This window comes from Equus caballus, chromosome 6 (genome assembly GCF_041296265.1).
Source record: "Equus caballus isolate H_3958 breed thoroughbred chromosome 6, TB-T2T, whole genome shotgun sequence".
NCBI classification, from domain to species: Eukaryota; Metazoa; Chordata; class Mammalia; order Perissodactyla; family Equidae; genus Equus; species Equus caballus.
Window position 1 is genome coordinate 63,920,194 of NC_091689.1, and position 20,996 is coordinate 63,941,189.

A 20,996-nucleotide genomic window follows, 5' to 3' on the forward strand; every position below is an offset into this window, starting at 1 on the left:
GAGTGAGCGTGGGCAAACTACTTAATCTCTCATCTGCTTTAAGCCATTGTTCCGTCAACTGTAAAAGCAGGTAAATAACAACAAACAGGACTACATAGGTTAGGATTAAAGACCATGAAAATCCCTTTATAAAATGGAAAGTGCTATAAAAAGTTAACTGTATTATTTTATGTATTACACTGAACATGCTATCATAGGCCAAAAAGGTAGGGGGCAGGACACTGGCTACTAGGAATGGACGGCAACAGTCGTATGGTGTCCTTATAAAATCACTGTACATCTCCACTTGGACAACTTTTTTGTAAAACCGGTCACTGTATTTCAAATTACATATAATGAAGCTGGATGAGCTCCAGGGAAGACGATCCAAAACTGAGGGTTTGGATTTCTGTTTTGATTAGGCAGCAAGAGTGTTAAAAGAGCTGGTTCTCATGACAGAATTTTTGATTAAGACATTCATTAAAAGTAAGGATAAAGAAAACAAAGACTTCTTACTAAATGATGGATACTTGAAATTACGAGAATTATGAGAATATTGAATCTTAGCTTAAGCCTAGAGACTACTTTCAAGAGATAAAGCTGGTTCAAAAGTCTGAATAAACAAGGAAAACCTGCATAACAGATTTGAAAATGAGGATATTATAAAGCCTACATCTATAAACTGTTGAAGTCATGTGGCATTCTCCCACAAATTATCACCTGATGCCAAGGTCAGAATGTGAGGCTGGATCGATCGTGGATCCAATCTTAATAATTCCAGATGCCAATATAATTTTCATGTTTTGTATTATATATCTCTCAGCTATTCTTTAATTGGCCTGATACCGATTTCTTTATCCAAGATACATCTGCATTATCCAATTTGTTGAGGCTTTAAAAAGAGGGAAGAAAGTAAATATGAAATAATATAATGGTATCTAATACATTAGTGACTTCTCTCCCTCAAAAATGAGTGTTTACAGGGCCGGCCAGGTGGTACAGCGGTTAAGTTTGCACGTTCCACTTTGGTGGCCCGGGGTTCGCAGGTTCCCTGGGTGCGGACATGGCACTGCTTGGCAAGCCATGCTATGGTAGGCGTCCCACATATAAAGTAGAGGAAGATGGGCACGGATGTTAGCTCAGGGCCAGTCTTCCTCAGCAAAAAGAAGAAGATTGGCAGCACATGTTAGCTCAGGGCTAATCTTCCTCCAAAAAAAAAACGAGTATTTACTTTTTCCTTTCAAATAGTATATGCTCATTTTTAAAAATCAAACTCTACAGAGAATGAGAGTTTGGCAGATGTCCTACCATATTTTATGCACATATCACAGTGGTTTTAGACAAATGGAATCATATTCTACACAATGTGCTATGATGCAGCTTCACTTACATAACAGACATTTTTCAATGTCAGTACAGAGATCTACCTAATCTTTTTCAACAACTGTATAATATAATTGGTATAGATACACCATAATTTACTTTACTCATTCCCTACTGGTAGACATGTAGATTATTTCCATTAAACAACACTGCAATAAACATTCCTTGCCAGCACTGTTATCATCTAATCTTAGCCAATTCGAAACTAAAAAATACTATTGTTTAAACTTGCACTTCTATACTAATGAAGTATCTTTTTATATGTTTATACATCATTTTTTTTTAATTTACGTTATGGTATATAGGTTGGCTATTTATATTATTAGCCACTCCCCCCTTTTTTTCTGTTTGAATGTTTAATTTTTTCTAATTCATATACGAGAGCTCCTTTTTCTGTGTGTGTGAGGAAGACTGCCACTGAGCTAACATCTGTGCCATCTTCTTCTATTTTATGTGCGATGCCACCACAGCATGGCTTGACGAGCGGTGCTATGTCCATGCCCAGGATCCAAACCTGCGAACCCTGGGCTGCCAAAGTGGAGCATGTGAACTTAACCACTGCGCAACGGGGCCAGCCCCTATATGAGAGCTTATTGATTGATATATGATGCAAATAGGCTTTCCAGGTTTCCATTTGTCTTGCATTTTTGCTAAAGATGATGTCTTAATTTTTATGTAGCCAAATAGCTCAATCTTTTCCTAAATGTTTTCCTAAATGGTTTAAGAATATTTTGAAAATGAAAACAATCCCTACATTTCCCAATGGAGAAAAATATTTAATCTCAATTCCACAAATAAACAAGCTAACTGAATGTTAATTCACTCAATTTGTGTTACTTAGATACTACTACAAGAACTAGGATTTAAGGCTGACATTATCATTTTTATTTCAACAGCTGTCTAATGTTTAACATTAAAATTCATATAAGGTAGAACCAGAGTTCTCACCACAGGAGAAAGAAGATATGGAGAAAGGTGAGGAAGAACGAACTCATGATTTTTAAATAAAATATATTTCTTAGCTCTGTCCGTTGAAAAGGGTCTAGAAGCAGTGACACCCCAGTAGCAATAAACATACCTAACATCCAGGTCTTGATTTCTAAATGGCATTTCCCGCTAAAAGGAATGAGGGCTCTTTTGACAAATGGCTGAATCCAAGGTGGGAATAGGGAAAGAACAAGGTGAACCTGGAACACACTGTTCCAGAAGGTAGGGAAGAGCTCAAAAACTGATGAGCTTATGTCAAAAGGATAGGGGCCAGCTTCAAAGAGATTCCACTGGCCATATCAAAAGCAAATTTGAGCATCGAAATCAATAATGACAGTAACAGATACATTGAATACCAAAAGAATCCATGAGTCCATGCTGATACAAATAAGACAAACCAAACAAATAAATAAGGAGAGGGAAGAGTAAAGAGAAATAAGGAGAGGGAAGAGTAAAGAGAGAGCCCTTATTTATGGTACATGTCAACTAATAAACATAGAAGTAATGACAGAGTTAGAAGATTACCATTTTGCAACCACAATGGTAGTAATTTATTCTGGCAAGAATTAGCAGTGGATGCTACATGCCACTGGGTACAAGTATGTTGGAGAACAGGATATTTATGGTCTTAAAGTATCTTAAAGCCCACAGAGTACTGATTGATGCGCCAAGAAGGACAAAACATCACTTATTAGTATTCCTGCCAAATCTGTGTAACCTGAATCTGATCATGAGCAAACTAGCAGACAAAACTAAATGAGAGGACTTTCTACAAAAACGGCTGGCCTGAATTCTTTAAAAAGTGCTATTATCATAAGTGACTAAGGAAAGCTGAAAAACTGCTCTAGATTAAAAGAGACTTTGAGACAGGACAACCAATTTTTGATCCTGGATCAGAAAAATTCTGGGAACCGATAAAATTTGAATAGGGACTGTATATTAGATAAAGTATTGTATCAAAGTTGAACTTCCTAAATTTCATCGCTGCATTGTAGTTACACAAGGAAATATTCCTCTTAGAATAGGATCAGCAAACTTTGTCTGTAAACGGCCAGATAGTCATTGGTCTCTGTTGCAACTACTCAACTCTGCCACTTTAGTGCAAAAGCAGCCACAGACAACATGTCAACACACGAGCATGGCAGTGCTCCAATAAAACTTTACAAAAACAGACAGCAGGCTAGATGTGGCCAGTAAGCAGACCTCTTTTAGAAGGTAGAAGTTTAGAGGTAAAGGGTCACAACATATGCAACTTATTATCAAGTATTTCAGCAAAAATAAATAATATATATTCAAGCATGTGTGTATACACATATATACATACAAACACACACACACACACACAGAAGGCAAATATGTCAAGTCTAAGGGTAACAGGTATTCACTGTACTATTTTTTACTACTTTTCTATAGGTTTGCAACTTCTCAAAATAAAAAGCTGAAAAAATTACCTAAGGTAAGCACTATATCCCTACTTAATTCTCTCAAATATTTTATTTTGACTAGTAATTTTATTAAGAGTTCCACTAATTTTACATTAAGATCACAATAATATAACTGTTCCATAAACCTAGAAAGTATGAGACAATACAGTTAAGAGACAGAAGAAATCTAATGCCTTCCTAAAGCATAAAGCCTCTGAATTAAGTTATATATAATTAGGATCGCTGTCTAGAAACACTGCTCTTCAAAATACATCTAAGACCAATAAGCTCCATGAAGGCAGGGATCTGGTCCCTTTTGCTCCTCAATGTATCTCCAGGCCCTAGGAAGGCTGCATGGTATGGGGGGGGGGGGGGGGCACTGAATAAATATTGATGGAATTAAGGAACCAGCTGCATTGTTAAAATTAGAATCTCTTAAAAGATGCCAAACCATAAAAACATTTTTTTCCTTTCACTTATTTCCATTACCAACTTTCATTTGTATGTTTTTAAAGCTTTATATTTATAAAAACCCAAGTTAGCATAAAATATGTCCAATAATTTTTAATATTCAGGTCTAAATAAAGTTATTATTATTAAGTACTTATTCTTAAATTGACCTAAATACAGTGCCTGAATTTTGTGTTATTCTAAACATCAGATGCTCACAACTGTTCTACAAAATGTAAACTTTCACAATTTGCCACTTTTGAATATGCCCTTCCTAACACCCCATGTAACACATGGCTAAGCTTTGCACTCTTCTATAACCTATCTCCCCTGTTCATGTAAAGAAATTCAGAGAGCCACATTGCCACTTTTTATTTCCTCAAAGTAAGCTCAATCAGTGTTAGCAACCCTATTTTCTCCTACACCGCTACATTTCTTTTCTCAGTTAAAAATATTCACCTACATATTTAATTAGTTAGGCCTAACGAGTCTACACAGTAATCTTTATATTAATATTAGCAGAGTAAAACCGATACTTTAGATTTTTAAAATTAATTATATAAAATAAGATTTCTAAATAAATTCTATATTTTTAGAAATTGATTATACCCACAGTTTAAATAGGAAAACTATCCAAACTTAGGATTTCATTGTGATTTATTATAAAAGCAAATAAGTTGACCAGTAGAGGGCACTCACTTGAAAGGGGGGAAGAGCTGGCCAGCCTTGAAGAGAAATGCATTTACAAAATTGCTGTGTGTACCCTATTTTAAAAACAGAATGTTTAAATAAAGTGCTAGAGTAAGGTAATATAACCTGTTATTAGCTTAGAAAGGTAAAGTTTAAATCTATATTATGTTAGAAAATCTAACATAAACCTTATTCAGGGACGTGAATTTGACAATTTACGGGATGTTTAAAGCTTTATGTAACACATTTTAGGGTCTCAACCTCAGCACTATTGACATTTTGGGCCAAGAAATCATTTGTTGCGGGGCCATCCTTTGCACTGTAGGAAGTTTAACAGCATCCCTGGCTTTTACTCACTACAGATGCCTCCCTCAAGTTGGGACAACCAAAAATATCCCCAGACAGTGCCAAATGTCCCGAGGGGCAAAGTTCCCAATCCATTCCTCACTGCTAAGTATTGATACATATGTATAAAGCCAGAAAAATAACAGCTTACAACATTACCTAAGGCTTTTCTTACCCCACTCTTCAGTGCTGATTTAACATTACAAACTTTCCCTCTATGATCCAAATACCCTATTCCACAAGTAAATTCCACAATTAACAAGGCAAAATAAAAAAACAGAGAAACTGATCAATCTTGGTGAATAAACACTCTACAGCTCAGAGCACTAAAGAGGGAACAAATTAATCCAATTATGAACTCATTCTTTCTTACTGATAGGAAACTTTCAATAAGAAAGGCATAAGACTTGTACTGAATTATAAGTGTCACATTAACAGAAGCATGCAAATATCAATAAATTAGAGCCTGCTAAAAAATACTTCTATGTCTATTTTTACTAACACATTATATGCAGTAGCAAATATATTATTTGCTAATTGATCAACTGATCATTCTGATCTCTATGTCTATAACTACTTACATTTTTTTAAAGACAAGATTTTTCTCCTTCCAACAAATTTTAGCTTGGAAAAACACATTTCAGGGAACATGTTTTAATGATAACAAGCGATCTCTAAACTATAAAAGCATGTATTATTTCGAGCCTGGTATTGTGTCTGGGGGATTGCTTTAAGTTTTTAATAATCTTGCCCTGCTAACGAGTTACTTCATTATCTCTGGAACTCTTTGGTGGCCTTCGTAAGAGAGAAAGGTAAAATCTTCAGAGTAGATGTGAAGGGGATTATCAGGCACACAGCCTCAAATATAAATATGCTCCATCTATGTGTCATACCTGTCTTAATTCTGTACCACCTCTCTGCCAGTAAGATGTCATTAGATAGTATGCTAAGTTCAAATTTTGGTATCTTGATAAATCTGCATCAGTCTCCAATATTAAATATTTTCTTGGCTTGAAAGCTAATTTTTCACTTTTAAAAAGTTAACACAAGCCTACACTTAACTTGGTCTCAGAAAACTTAAATTAAAATTCCACCACTTAGTAGCTAAGTATCCTTAGGCAAGTCACAGCGTCTCAGAGACCATTTTTATCTTTAAATGAAGGAAACAATGACTACTTTGCATATCTATCTCATAGCCTAAATCTTTGCAAATTCTAAACCACTAGAAAATACGGTATTAGCTGATTTTAAATTTTTTTTCTAAATTTCTTTCCATTTGTTTTAATGCAGGAAAACTGATGAGAATTCCAAATGTGCAAAGTCTATGTCCTCTCTCATTTTCTCTCTGACCTACATTATTCACCAATCAAAACCTAACAGCAGTGGTGATATCCCCCCTATCCTCCTTTTTAACTTTTTCCAAAATCTTCAAGTTAGCATTTTTACTTAACTATTTACTGAAAGAAACTACTAAATTCTCTTGCTTTTCTTGTAGATGAACTACATTAAGAATTTAATCTGTCAGCTCCCTCAGAGATTCACTGTAACTTGGGAGATAAGAGACAATCTCTGGTACCTTTTCCCAGGTGCTAAAGCAGCAAAGGAGGGAGCGTCAGTTTCAAAGGTCACAGGTAACGAATGCTTCCCAAGTCAAGTCTTCTGGTTTGGCAGAAATCGCAATCAGAGTTGAGTTTGAGTTTATAAACTTTTTCTACCTTCCACCAAAATAAAGGATTAGCCTTTAGCTTTATTTCTTTAAGATTTATATTACACTTTATCAGACCAAAAGGTTTCCTAACTTGTTTCATCACATTATCATATGCATTCATGACCTCTGATAGGAAACAGAGGGTCATGGAAATCCTCAGAATTTCAGAGAAGATGGAGGGAACTTCTGCTAAAATCATCTTCCAAAATCCCAGGAAAACTTTCATGCTTAACCTGAATTCTATTAAAACTTCCTTTTAAACCTGATTTAAATGGCAGAGTATGCCAAGTAACCCTGGCTGTAGAAATGGGTGAACCAGAAATGGCTTGGAGACGGGTGAACTATTTAATCCTCCTTGAAAAAAAAAGAAAAAAGGAAAACAAAACCACCATACAGCATCGAACTGACTTGTCAAGAGGAAATATAGACTATTATACATGTGGTCCACTTCAGTTAGACTGTTCCTCTTTACTAATGCAAATTCTTAAACTTAGAAGCCAAATAAAAGTTGCCTCTATGTTTAAATCAAATGTTTGCAAATAAGTGTTATTTCTCCATTTTTTGCTGCAGTACTAAAAATATCTGACATTTCCTTATAAACAGTTATCTAATCAAGCCTCAGTGTTCTAAACTGCATAACATCTTCCCAAAGGCTACCAGTGCCCTCAGATTCTACCTCAATACAATCAAAGTCTTTCTTCAAGACGTTACACAGCATAGTACCCTAACAGGGCATTGTGACCTGTTATAGATTCCACAGCTTGGGACTCAAAGAAAGCTCTGGGAAATATTCAGAGCTGATTAAAAAAAGTGGTATATCAGATGTGGTATAAAAGCTAAGGGATTAGGACTGCTTAACCTGGGGTAAAGAAGTCTTAAGAAATAACTAATAACATAAGACTATTTCAAAGACGAGGTGATATACTTACTTTCATCTCCAATGATGTTAAACTTAACATGAAGATTCAGATTATGCATAAAACACACTAATAATTACATTCTGGAAATGAGTTAACAAGGACAGTTATGGGTCACCCCCTCCTGTAGGTCTTTGGGATTAAATAAATCCTTATCTGCTTGAGATAATTTGAGCATAGTGCTGCCAGAAGGCAGAGGAAATACTACCTGACTTCTCAAGGTCTCTTGAAGGCCTTTATTCTACACATTTTGCTGGTGGCCTTTACTTTGATAAGTTCTCATGAAACTAAAAAAGTCTGGAAATTACTCATTAATTAACTTGTAATAAAAATAATCCTAACACTTCCTTAAGTAAATTAAAAAAAGGGCTGCAGAGCAACGGTTAAGGATTGGTAGCGGTACCCTTATCTAACACCTGCTATATGTTTATCTATATATTAAAGCAAAGAATGAGCTTTTGAAAATGCAGAGGTAGCTGAAGATTCTCTACTACTTCAATGTGAAAACAGGAAAATACTAATTTTTTTTTAAATCAACCATCAAACGATTACATTTTACCAGTATAATTCAACTCTAACTTCTACATGTGACGTCAAACTACCAAGAAACCCATAAAAATAATGGCCACATTTTTTTTTTAATGACTGCTGGGTACAGATAAGAAGTAAATTCACATTTTCACTCTCTCACAAAACTGAAAGACGCTTCCAATCAAAATGCACATATACTAACACAGAATGACGGTCATGGATCTTGATATTCTCCTGAGAAGCAGAGCTCTCTATATCTATGGTTACATATAACTTGAGAGTTAAAGCCTTGAAACTCAAGTACATTTCTGATAACTTAGTGAAATTATTTTCAGTATAATTGCCTTGTAATGAATAGTTACAAAACAATGATCAGAGAAACCTTTTTTTGGACCCAAAGCATGAGCCTGCACAAATCAATATGCATAATATTAAAACAAGATTTACCTCTATCGTAGGATCATATTCATCCACAAAGTGGTTCTGAATTAGCTGTATCGTCAAGGCACTCTTGCCTACGCCACCAGCTCCAACTACCACAAGTTTATATTCAGTCATTTTCAGCAGGCCTTATAATAAAAATAATGAAAATGTGACTCAATTAGAACATGTGTCACACATGAGGTTAATATAAACCAAACACTCTATCAATACCTTTTAACACAAATTCACCTTTAGATGGAAAGTTATTTCAAAATACCTCACAAAATTCAATGATGAAAACTTCAGTTGACTACAGATGTGTATTGTAATGAATTGCACTTTGTTTACAAGCTGCTCCATCAACATCTGAGAAAAATGCATTCAGAATACATAGTTCTTTTATCTTACATTCAGGTTGTTCTATCTAAACAGCCAGCCGTTCTGTAGCAACTAATGGCTCGCAAAGGAACATGTCATGACTTCACTCAGTACAAGTATCTAGCACAGTGCTCTATACGCCGTGGACACACCCACACCAAACTTGTTGACAGCTATCTCTACAGTATTCCTAGCTGACTTGGGCCTGTAAGAGTTACAAGTGGACATGCTCAGTGTCTTTGCTGGAGCCAACTGCTACTGAAAAGTTCTCAAAAGCATCATCATAGTAGTGCTCCTGGATAGGCTGCCAGAATCAGATGGGGGCTCGGGGGGAGGAGGGTCAAATAAAGCTGGACTCTTTAGTGGGGAAACAAAAATTGAGACAGTGAAACAGAGAAGGACAATGTTGGATGACATTTTAATCTGTAAAATACCTGGTGGTGAAAATAAAGGTGTAAAAACCAAAAGAACTTTGAGAATTTTGAACTAACTATTCGGTATACATGACTTGATCATCAAACACAACATATAATCCTATATTAGTGCTGAAAAACAGCATTCTGCACAAGAAAAATATAATTATATAAAATTTAAAGATAAGCACTGCTTTTAATGAATTTTTAAAAGATGTGTGTATTTCTCACTAATTCGTGTGACGTTTACTCTTTGCTTCTCGTACACTGTCTCCCAATACTTGCAATAATTACAACTTGTAAGATTAACAGCACAAGAGGAAAATATATTTAGTCAGTTGTTTCAAACTTTTTGAAATAAAATGAATTTATCTAATTTTACTCCTTTCCCTTAGTATCTACATATCATTACAAATAAGGAGTGAAATGCAGAAAGAATGGCAATAAATGCACATTAATTTATTACAGAATAAGTAGTTCAAAATTAATGACTGCGCAGATATTGTATATAAAGACTGTATACACGCAGCATCCTAGTTACTGAAGACCAGGAATCATCCAAATAGACACCAAACAAACAAAAGGATACTATGGTTTTCCAAATGATAATGTACTAACCACCTCCTCACTCTATTTCTGAGCCCTCTCACAAAGAGCAGACAGGCCAGACAACTGTTGTATCACAGACTGTTACACGACTGGCCTATTCTGCACCACCCGGCCTTACTCGCTGCTCATCTGAGGCCATCCCGGGACCCACTACAAACATGTATCTTATTCCATTTGCTCACTCTTTTTATTCTAAATAGAGGCCACAGCAAATGGGATGGATGAGGAGAATCACACCAAAATGTATCCTCTAGCTCCCTGCCCACCCCACCCCCCAAAACAATTTGGTTGGCCTAGAACAGTTCTGAAAATGTGGTCCAAGAAACCACTGGGGCTCCTAAGACTTTCTGGAGGTCCAAGAGGTCAAAACTGTTTTCATAATAACACTAAGATGTTATTTACCCTTTCCACTCTTATTCTGTCACAAGCGTACAGTCGAGTTTTCCAGACGTGTGATCACAATAAATTGAATGCAGAAGCTGATAGGAGAATCCAGATGTCTTGTATTAAGCCACATAATTACAGAGATGTGCAAAAGTGTGAAACGATGCCACTCCTCTAATTTTTATTGTTTTGAAAAAGTTATTTTTTCATAAAAAATGCTATTTATGTTACCAAGTAATGGGCTTATTATTTCTATTTTTAAATGAATTAATAATTTTTTTAAATTCTCAGTTTTAATTTCTATTATAGTAAATATTGATATACCCCATACTGGGATCTTCAATAAATTTTAAGAGTACAGAGGGGTCCTGATGACCAAAACGTTTGCTAGCCTAGGCGATCCTGTGGACAGATAGTGGATTCGAGCTTAGTTGTACATACATGTGTGAATTCTGAAAGACAGACACCTTCTGATCTACTTGTTCATGCAGTGGTTGATGCTGGAAAAAAATCCCTGAATTGGATTTTAAAAACCAAGTAATATTTAAATCCACTAGAGAGAACTGGGTTCCCAAGGGGACTTACTAATGATCATAGGCCAGAAGGAGTCCCCTCACTGAAAGCTACAAAAGCTAGCAAGGGGTGGAACTGGGCCCAGAACCCAACATTTTGTTAAGCAAAAAAAATTTCATTTTATTTGTCATAAAACTGAATTATCATCTCATCTACCGTCTCTGAAAACCAAGTATGCCTGTGGATGGCTAATCTCAAAGTAAACAGTATTGATATCAACCATATTTGATGTCTATAGTCTATTACATGTTCGAGTCAGCATTTTAGACCTTAGTCACCTAAGAGTGACATCACTCATACAGTTGATTCTGAGATGATGATTACAACAGACTTCTTCCCTTTGTAATTTCTTTGTAAATGATTTTTTGTCCACTACGAATGTAACATGTATGTTATGTAAAAGTCAGAAAATACCTTTCTGTTCTTAGCCTCTTGTTTTGATGGATATCAACACTGAAAAAGGCTAGCTTAGGACTTCAACTATAGCAGGCACATGCCTAAGAGTATTTCAGGCAGTTGCCCGGCAAATTGCTACAATTAACTCCTTTCCTGAATCAGTTAAAAAAAAATTGTGTGAGTGCTATTGGGATGGGCGTCAAATTTATAAGGATGAAGGTAACATGGAAGAGATGGGGGAAAGGACAAGAATCGGCAAATTAAACTTCAGGTACGATTTTAGTTACTGCTGTCTACGCTCCACTAGCAAGGAAACAGCCCTGCTTCTGCTCTGCGGGTTTTCTACGTGTGTTTTCACTTGACAAAGCAAAACAGACCTTCTGGGATTAACTTTTTCCTTTTCACTAAGTCACAGGCTTTACGTTGTAGGGTGTTGGCCACCTGTTCTTCCACCACCATCTCTACCTCCACCTCCTCCTTTGTGGCCACAGCAATGTCACAGCCCATACATGGGGGAGGGGAGCAGTCAGGAACTCGGCTGCAGATGCATTTTTTCCAAACACAATAACCTCAAACAGTGGTCTCTAAGCACTTTCCTATGCTCTGCCAAAACGTGACCTGCCCTCTTACCCGTATGTCCCCATACACCCTGGAAAGGACCACTATGGGTCCAGCCTGCGCTCGAGGGAGAAGTTTATACCATCGTCCTAGAGATGCAAGATGCAGCAGAGAAGGCAGTCACCGAGGCAGCCGAGGGCTGGGAAGGGAGGAAGAGGTGCGGGAGAGGAGGCAGAGGGAGGGAGAGGGAAGGACGACGAGGGGGAGGGGAGACTGGAGCGCAGCGGGAGAACCTCCACCGCACCCGACCGCCCGGAGGGGCAGCCCGCCCGGCCCGCGAGTTTGTCCCCGGCCGCCTCCAGCCGCGGCTCTCGGGGAGGAGGAAGGAAGGGGTTCCCCGTCCAGGAAGCAGCACCAGCGGCGGCCGCCTCCAGCCTCACCCTCCTCAGCCCCGCACCGCCCATTCCTCATTCCCCGCGTCGCCGCGTCCCCGCGCCGCCCCCTGCAGAGCCCCCCAGCCCGTGCGCCCGGGCTCCGCGCCCGCGCCCCCTCCCCGCCCCTCCGGGGACCCCTAATTCATTCACTCGCCGCCGGCCCCGCCCGGCGCCGGCGGGGAGGGTCGGGACCCGGGCAGGGGCCCAGGAGGGGGGTCCGCTCCGTACCTCGCTCCCGCACCTGGGAGCCGCCGAGCCTCTGGCCCCCGCCGCCGCCCTCAGTGCCTGCGCCGCGCTCGCTCCCAGTCCGAAATGGCGGGGGCCGGGAGTCCTGGCCGAGCAGCCGCCACCGCCGCCACCGCCACTGCTGCCGCCGCTCTGCCTCCGCCGCCGCGGCCGCCGCCTAGGGAAATCGAGCTCCGAGCGCACTGATGAGTTCGGGGCCGGGCGGCCGCAGAGGGCAGAGCTATGGATGCGCTCGGTGCTCGATTCCTCTCCAGACCGGCGTTCGCTCGGGGAGGGAGCGGCGGAGGGCGGTGTGGGAAGAGGGAAGAGAGGGAGCCGGCGAGCGCCGCCCGCGAGGAGGAGGGGGCCGGCCGGCCAGGGGCGGGGGGCGGGGGGCGGGGGGCGGGCCGGCCGGCGGAGGAGGGGCGGAGGAGGGGCGGCGGCGGGGCCGAGGCCGGCGGCGGGGCAGGGGGTCTGGGCGGCGCCTCGGCGGGGCGGGAGGAGCGGCGGCGGCCCGCCCCCAGTCTCTCGCCGCACAACCGACCCCGCCGCCGCCGATTCGGCCCCGGGCCGGCGCGCGGTCCGCCGCGCTCACAGCAGAGACACCTGAGCGACGCCGTGGGCGACCCCGCCGCAGCCCTCTCGGGGCTGCACGGAAGAGCTGCGACCATCCCGCAGCCCCTCGGGGTCGGCCTACCCCTGCGCACCTTCATTTACTATCATTGCGAGTAAATAAACATGCAGTCATCAAATGTGGGAGGCAACTTCGATGACTGGGAGAGACAGGCAGGCAGTTCCCCACCCCGGGGCTTTCTGATCAAAGCTTGGTGATGAACAGCCTCCACACTGGGGCTGGGAACCTAGCCCCAGGCCCAAAGCAACGTGACTAACCCTTTCATCACTCATCTAGGGGTGGGGGAGTGGCCTCTTGTTTTTTGTTGTTGTTTTTATGGATATTTTGAAGCCGTCACTGGTTACTCTAAACAGCGACCTCAAATGTACCTATTGACCCTGACGGCACAAGCAGAAGAAAGACTATTTTTAACTAGAAGTGCCCTGGGTAGTTTAGAGGTAAGGAGAATCATTCAAACATTAATTAGAAGACTGAGATTAATCAGTTAACGTTCAGGGAGTTACATTAAACAATGGAACAATTAAAACTGCTTGCATACCCAGAGTCTGCGTTGATAAACTACCTAGAAAGGTAAATTGTTTGAGTTTTAAAGATTGAGGCCTGGCAGGCCCACGCCTATACCTAAGAGAACCACCCATGTGAACCTAAGCTTCCAATTCTGTCCTTCTCCACCTCATAGAACAGGATTAAACAATTATTTTAAACCCCAACTATGATGTCTGTTAACCTCGGCCTTACACCAACTGTCACCCTTTTTTTCCTACTCCTTCTATGGGCTGCAATCTGCAAAGCTTACTCCCATCTTCCTCTCCTGGCACCTGGTAACCAGGTGGAAGAGGCAGGAGAGGAAGTAGAAGACAGGGAAAGGAGAAACCTACTCTGTGTCAAGTAGTTGTTAAATGTTCTGTGCATATCATCTTATTTACTCATCACAACTATCTTAGTTTACAGATGAAGAAACCAATGTAGAGAGGTTGAGCCCAAGTTCACACCGCTGCAATGAAGTGTCCTTCATGTCAGACCGTGGTTACTCTTCTGCTCCCAATTCGCTCATGATCCCACTTAACGTAAAAGCAAAAACCCCTTACCTCTCTGAACTTTCTTTTTTTTGAGGAAGATTATCCCTGAGCCAACTACTGCCAGTCCTCCTCTTTTGAGGAAACCTGGCCCTAAGCTAACATCAGTGCCCATCTTCCTCTACTTTATACGTGGGATGCCTACCACAGCATGGTGTGTCAAGCGGTGCCATGTCCACACTCCGGATCCGAACTGGTGAACCCCGGGCCGCTGAGAAGCAGAACATGGGAACTTAACCGCTGAGCCACCGGGCCAGCCCCTCTCTGAGCTTTTATCCTACGTGCCTTCCTTCCGCACTTCCTAACATACACACTGGTTGCTGGCTGTTCCTTGAAAATGCCAGGCAGGCTTCTTCCTCAAGGAATTTGCACTTGCTGCCCCTCTGTCTGGGACACACATCCACTATGTATCCATAAAGCTTCCTCCGACACTTACTTATAAAGCTTTGTTCAAATGTCTTCCAATGAATTCTTCCCAAAAGATGGTCTTTGATATTGCATCCCCCCGCCCCCACCCCAGCCTGGTGGCAAATCCTGTCTCTTTTCCTGCTTTATTTTTCTCCAGAGCACTTATCACCTTCTAATATACATAGAACTTAGTTACTTTGTTTTCCTCTCTCCCTCCCACCAAAATATAAGCTCCACGCAGGCAGGGATTTCCTGTAGGCAGGCCTATGACATGATAGGCACTCGATAAATATTTGTGGAATATTTAATTCAAAAATGAAGTTAGGTACCCTCCTTCTGACCTCTGTGACTCTAAATCCTTACTTGGACAGAGTGCCTTAAATTCTCTGTAATCTCTGTTTTCACCTTCTTATAAAGTCTGCCTTTAAACTCACCCAGGTCACCTTCCGATAAACTGCACCCTACGGAGTCTAGAAAAGTGTTCACACATAATGGACACAATGGGTTTTCTTAAATGAATGAATTTGCACTTATTGGTATGTTTCTTTCTAGTTACTCTTAACAGTAAATCACAGATTTATTTTGTCTAACTTCAAGTACATGATAAGCTCTTGTTTTCTTTCACAGCTGCTAATACAATGTTCTCCCTGTAGTTGGTGCTCCGTAAATCTTACAAGGACTATAATATAGAGGGCTATTATATATAGCACTTTTATGCTGATTATAAAAGTTCTGCCGTTAGCGGAAACCTAATGCATCCATGTGGTCTCAGTTATCATCTGGGCTCATGATTCCTAAGGCAATTCTGCATCCCGCTGTCTGTTCTGTGCACCCTGCACTCCAGTGTCACCTCACACACTTCTCTCTCCTTCCTTTTCACTCCTACAGCAACGCTATGTCAGGCCTTTCCACCATTCAGTCCTTAGTGCCTTCTCAGAAGCCAGCAGCCTCTCCCCAACACTCTCTTTCTTCCCTTGACACAGCACTTAGAGCAGTGCTTGCAAAGGAAAGCACTCCATGAATCACCTGGCATACTTACAAAAGTGCAAGTTCCTAGGCCCCTCACCCTTGTATTCCATTCGCTTGGTCTAAGGTGAACCAGAAATCTTGATTTTTAACAAATCAGGTGATCCTAAACTGGTGGTTAGCAGTCTGTACATTGAGAAATGATCTGATCTAGAGACGATACTCAAATTTCTCTTTTTTCTTGGCAGCTGTGCTTTCTACTATCTTTTGGGTTCCTCTTCCTTAAACCTAGAGGCTGCCTTGAATGGTTTCTCTGGCTCTCCCTTTCTTTGCACTCCCCAAGGACAAGCACACAGGCCCATTCGTTCCAGGCTTGCTCTAAGATGTAACTGAAGTTTCTACCCACTACTGTTAAACTCTTCTGGGAAGGCAGCCACATACACACGTGCACATGCGCATATCCTTTTAATCCTGCTTTGTGAGGATCCTACTGGCCCTTTCCTTCATGAGATACCCTCTTCCGCAGATGTAATCAAAACCAAAACAACAGGAATACCCTTGTGTTAGTTAGGCTCTTGCGAGAGATAAAATATCAGGACATGTTCAGAGCACAGCAAGTGCTGAGGGTTTCCTTTAAGGAAATAAGGAAACTTTAGCAAACCACATGAGTCGTTCCAGGAATCAACTGCAGTTCTTGTGATCCAGCAACAGGCTCTGGTGCCTCGCTCATCCCTCGTTAACAAGCATCTACTGCCCACATTCTAGTAATTTTGTCATTTTCCTGAATCAGCAGCTCTCTGCTTCTTTCTCATACACAATTTCAGCTTCTCCTGCTAGCTCTGCTTCTCGTGACCGCTCTCTGTGACTTACATTTAAAACATCCCAAGAGAGAGGATCTGAGTGCATCTATCATTCACTGTCCAATAAGAAGGGTCTTTATGACACAATTTTCCTGATGGGCCACCTGATTGGTGACTGGCCTTCTTTATGCCTGGCTTAAAGACCATTGCCTTAGTTTGGGTGCCAGTCCTGGGTACCCATCTGTGACCAGAGTAGCAGAACACAGAGCAGGGGAAGTTAAGCAGGAGGAACCCCTTTGGACACTTTCATGGACTCTATCTCACTTTTCTCAGGTGGGACATTGTACCACTGAATAGGTGCTATTTAATTCATTTACCCAGCACATAATCTCCTGTGGACACTTATTTCATGAGACTTTCTATTCTTTTTTTGCATATCTGTTTCCCCGACTAGATTGTTAATTCCAAAATCCCTGGCTCCTTTAACACCATATCCCATAGCTCTTAGCACATAGGAGGGCCTCTATAAATATTTGTTGAAGTGAATGAAATTATAAGAAAACTTTAGCCCTGTCTCTGCATAGTCACTTCATTCTCATCTGGCCAATTTCCTAGACCATTTCTAAAAGAATATCCTGTCAGCATCTTGAACGCCTGTCCAAAACCAAATTCCCCATATAATTTCCCCAAACTAATTCCCTCTCCCAATTTTTCCATCTTACTTGAGTGGCATCATGGCCCTTCAAACCATTTAGATTTGAAAACTTAATTTTTAACCCACTGCGCATTCAAATTGATTACACGTCCTTTTTTTTTTTTTCCTTCTCCCCAAAGCTCCAGTTGTATATCCTAGTTGTATGTCATTCTACTTCCCCTATGTGGGATGCTGCCACAGTGCGGCTTGATGAATGGCATGTAGGTCCACACCCAGGATCTAAACCGGGGAGCCCCAGGGTGCCGAAGTAGAGTACGTGAACTTAACCACTCGGCCACGGAGCCGGCCCCTATATCTCCTTTTAATTATACTTCCTAAGTATTTTTTCATGTTGCTTTTCTACATTCCTTCCTTCACACCTACATTTCTGGAACAGCTTCTTCATGACTTCCCTACCTCCTGGCTTTCTTTTTTTCAATTCAGGCCATATGCTGTTGCCAAATAGATCTTCCTTACACATGTCTTTCATCATCATCAAACATTTACTCTGAACCTACTCCATATAGCCTGCACTCTTACAGATTATATATTTTTACAGTGCAGAGTTACAAGCTAAGCACCTAATGAGTATCTAAAGACAGTGATAATTACCTTAGAAATTAGAGGGAGAAATGATCACTGGTCCCAGCTAAGCCTTCACTAAGACTGAATCTTGCTTGCAAATCTTTAATGACCCTTTATATCACGCTAAATCAAGTCCAGATCCTTGCTGCCCAGCTTTTGGTAGCATGCTTGGCCTGGTACCATCCTACCCTGTAACTTTGTCTCCCATCTTCCCAAAGCAAAGGCTTTCTTCTCCTCAAGCAAATTCCCTCTCCATGCCATGAAATTAGGATATTGTGTCTTTGCTCCTTTTTTCATCTAGCATCTTTTTGCCTCTCTCTTTGCTAAAATTCTCTCTCTTTTAAGATCTAAAACAAGTCCTACCTCCTCATCCCTCTCTCTCTCTATTATTTCATATGAGTTAATCATGTCTCCCCAAGTAAATTCTAAAATCCCAGAGGCAAGAACTATTATCTTAGATATGTGAACCCCACCCATCCATACAAGCTTAGTTCACGACAATTAGTCAATAACTATGTGAATACATATAATGTGCTTATCAGCAAGGTAAACACGTGAAAGCAATGTTTGAGGAAGATTAGAATGGCAGCTAAATGCAGAAAAGATTGGAAGGAAAAAAGACCTCAGGTAAGGCATTTTGTGGATGATATAACAGTCCCCAGTGACCGTGGGAATGATACCCTGGCTGAATTTACTAGTTCTGTGAGCTAGAGCAAATTCGTGACTCTCTGCAAGCTTTGTGTTTTAAGAAAGGAGCAATGACAAAAGAGCTGCCATTTGTTAAACTCCTCCAATGGGCCAGACAAGTTTTATATGTTATTTTAAACACAGAACACTTCTATCCCTTATCTGTCCACTTCTCTTCTTTACTGCTACCACTGTAGTCCAAGCCACCATCCATCATCCTTCTCCCAGGGGACAGTCATCTGCTGACGGATCTCCTTGCTTCTCCACTTGCTCCTCTACAATCCATTTCCCATGGAGCAGCCAGACAGGTTCTTTTCAAAATGCAAATTGAATCGTCTGACCAGATCAAGCTCCCCAAAGGCTTTTCATTGCACTCAGAGTAAAATTCAAACTTCTTCAAGCCATTTCATGACATAGCTTTTACCTACTTCTGATCCCACCATGTACAACCTTTCTCCTCACTAGGCTTCAACTATGCCAGCCACCTTTTCCTTCCCGGTACATACCAAGCTCATTCCCTCCTCAGGGCCTTGGACTTGCATGCTCCTGCCAGCAAGCCTCTTCCTGCTTTTCCCGTGTCAGTCTCATACCACCACTTCAGTGAGAGATTCCTGAAGAGCCAGTCTAACTCAGCACTCTTACCCTATTCCCTCACGTCTACCCTTCAACTCATCCCTCTTTGACACAGTGGCCTGTTTTATTCTTTCACTTAGTGCTCATCGTATCTGATATTATCTTAGTCGTTTATTTATTTCCTTATCTGTTCTGCCTCTGAACTATAAATGTCATGAGCTGGGAACCACTGAATCCTCAACACCCAGAGACTGCTTAGCACGTAGTAGTCACTTAACAAAGATTTGCTAATAAGTTGCTCTCAATGTGATGACCTACTGATTAGAAGGCTGATTTTTCTAGTTTCAGTTTCTTCTTCTTAATAACAGTTATTAGATATGTTGTTGGGTACTTTTATTCTGTTGGTGCTGATGTGCGTTCAAATAGAGCTTTACCTGTGCATGTCAACTTAACATTCCCCTAGGAGTCCAAGGGCTTTAACCCCTTGGGACCATCATCTAATTTAGTATCCAAATGTCCTCAGTTGAAAGAAGCAAGTCACTTTTTTTGCTAAATCCTTCTAGTCTCTGTGAAAGATTGTTTGCCTTGTCAAATGTCCAGTGAAAGCCAAGATGCAGGAGTTTGTAAATGTACCAAAAAGATAAGAAGACCAGACATTCAGATGCTGAAAACCCAAAAGATCTTTGTTTTCACTGAGAGGTGATTTCTTTCATCAAGGGTCTGTGAATGTATGGAGAAGTTGTAAATAGAAATATAAATGATTATTTCACTTTATTCTAAATTCTCATGAATAATTCTAATGTCTGCACAAAATAATTCTATCCTAATGTATGTACAAACTTCAACAAACCCAAATGTTACCATTTGTTTCAGGCCCTTAAAAAACACCTGTTAGCTCATCTAACAAGTTAACAACAATTCATTCATTCCTTTATTCATTCAACAAGCATAAACTGAGCACTTACTATATGCTGGGCACTCTGGGGTTGTTAAACCAAAAATGGTATCACCTGTGCTAAAGCCCATGGTACCAAACCTAGATTTAATACCTGACCTAATTGCAGTTGCTGCCTTCGCCAGAAATGTAGCAATCTTAATCAACCTGCCTGGAATTTTCTGGTGAGTACCAATGAGGTAATCTGTCACGTGGGCCCTCTCCACACCACCCACCCCCAGGCAGAAGAAGAGGCAATCTGTGTGATAAAACCCTTGCCGGTCCCTTCCCCACAAAAGAGATGTCCTTACCCCCCAAAAATATCATTTCTTTTCTTTTGCTAATAACTTCCTTGCCCCATCCTGTCTATAAAAGCCTTCTATTTTGCACAACTCCTTGAGGTATCTCTCCACTTGTTACATGGGATGCTGCCCGATTCATGAGTCATTTAGTAAAGTCAATTAGGGGCCGGTCCCATGCCCAAGTGGTTCAGTTCCCATACTCTGCTTCAGAGGCCCAGGGTTTGGCTGGTTCGGATCCTGGGCACGGATGTGGCACAGTTTGTCAAGCCATGCTGAGGCTCCATCCCACAGATCATAATCAGAAGGACCTACAACTAGAATATACAACTATGTACTGGGGGGCTTTGTGGAGAAGAAGAAGAAAAAGAAGAAGAAGAAGAAAAGATTGGCAATGGATGTTAGCTCAGGGGCCAATCTAAAATAAATAAATAATAGAAGAGGCTAGATTTTCATCTGCTCCTGCGTTCTGTCTGTTTAGATATCACACACAGTCTTTAGAAAACACCACTCTACACTCATAAGAGAAATGA

The 20,996-nt window shown here is 40.9% G+C and overlaps 1 protein-coding gene and 1 long non-coding RNA gene across 5 annotated transcripts in view; one reads left to right on the top strand and one right to left on the bottom strand.

Moving 5' to 3' along the window:
- Window positions 1-13,190, bottom strand: part of KRAS (KRAS proto-oncogene, GTPase) — a 39,331-nt gene extending 26,141 nt beyond the window's left edge. Inside the window, exons 1-2 of one of the 4 annotated variants that reach the window (XM_023643249.2) lie at window positions 12,811-13,190; window positions 8,862-8,983 (exon numbers count right to left, since the gene is read on the bottom strand). In XM_023643249.2, coding sequence (XP_023499017.1) covers window positions 8,862-8,972 — 111 coding nt within the window. In that variant the 5' untranslated portion in view covers window positions 8,973-8,983; window positions 12,811-13,190. The remainder of the gene's footprint in view (window positions 1-8,861; window positions 8,984-12,810) is intronic. The other 3 variants (XM_070270096.1, XM_023643250.2, XM_023643248.2) reach the window with 3 other exon arrangements.
- Window positions 1,145-7,496, top strand: LOC138924668 (uncharacterized). The gene is made up of 3 exons (XR_011439720.1): window positions 1,145-2,337; window positions 3,763-3,805; window positions 6,754-7,496. It is a non-coding gene; the product is annotated as an uncharacterized lncRNA (long non-coding RNA).
- Window positions 13,191-20,996: the final 7,806 nt, after the last annotated feature.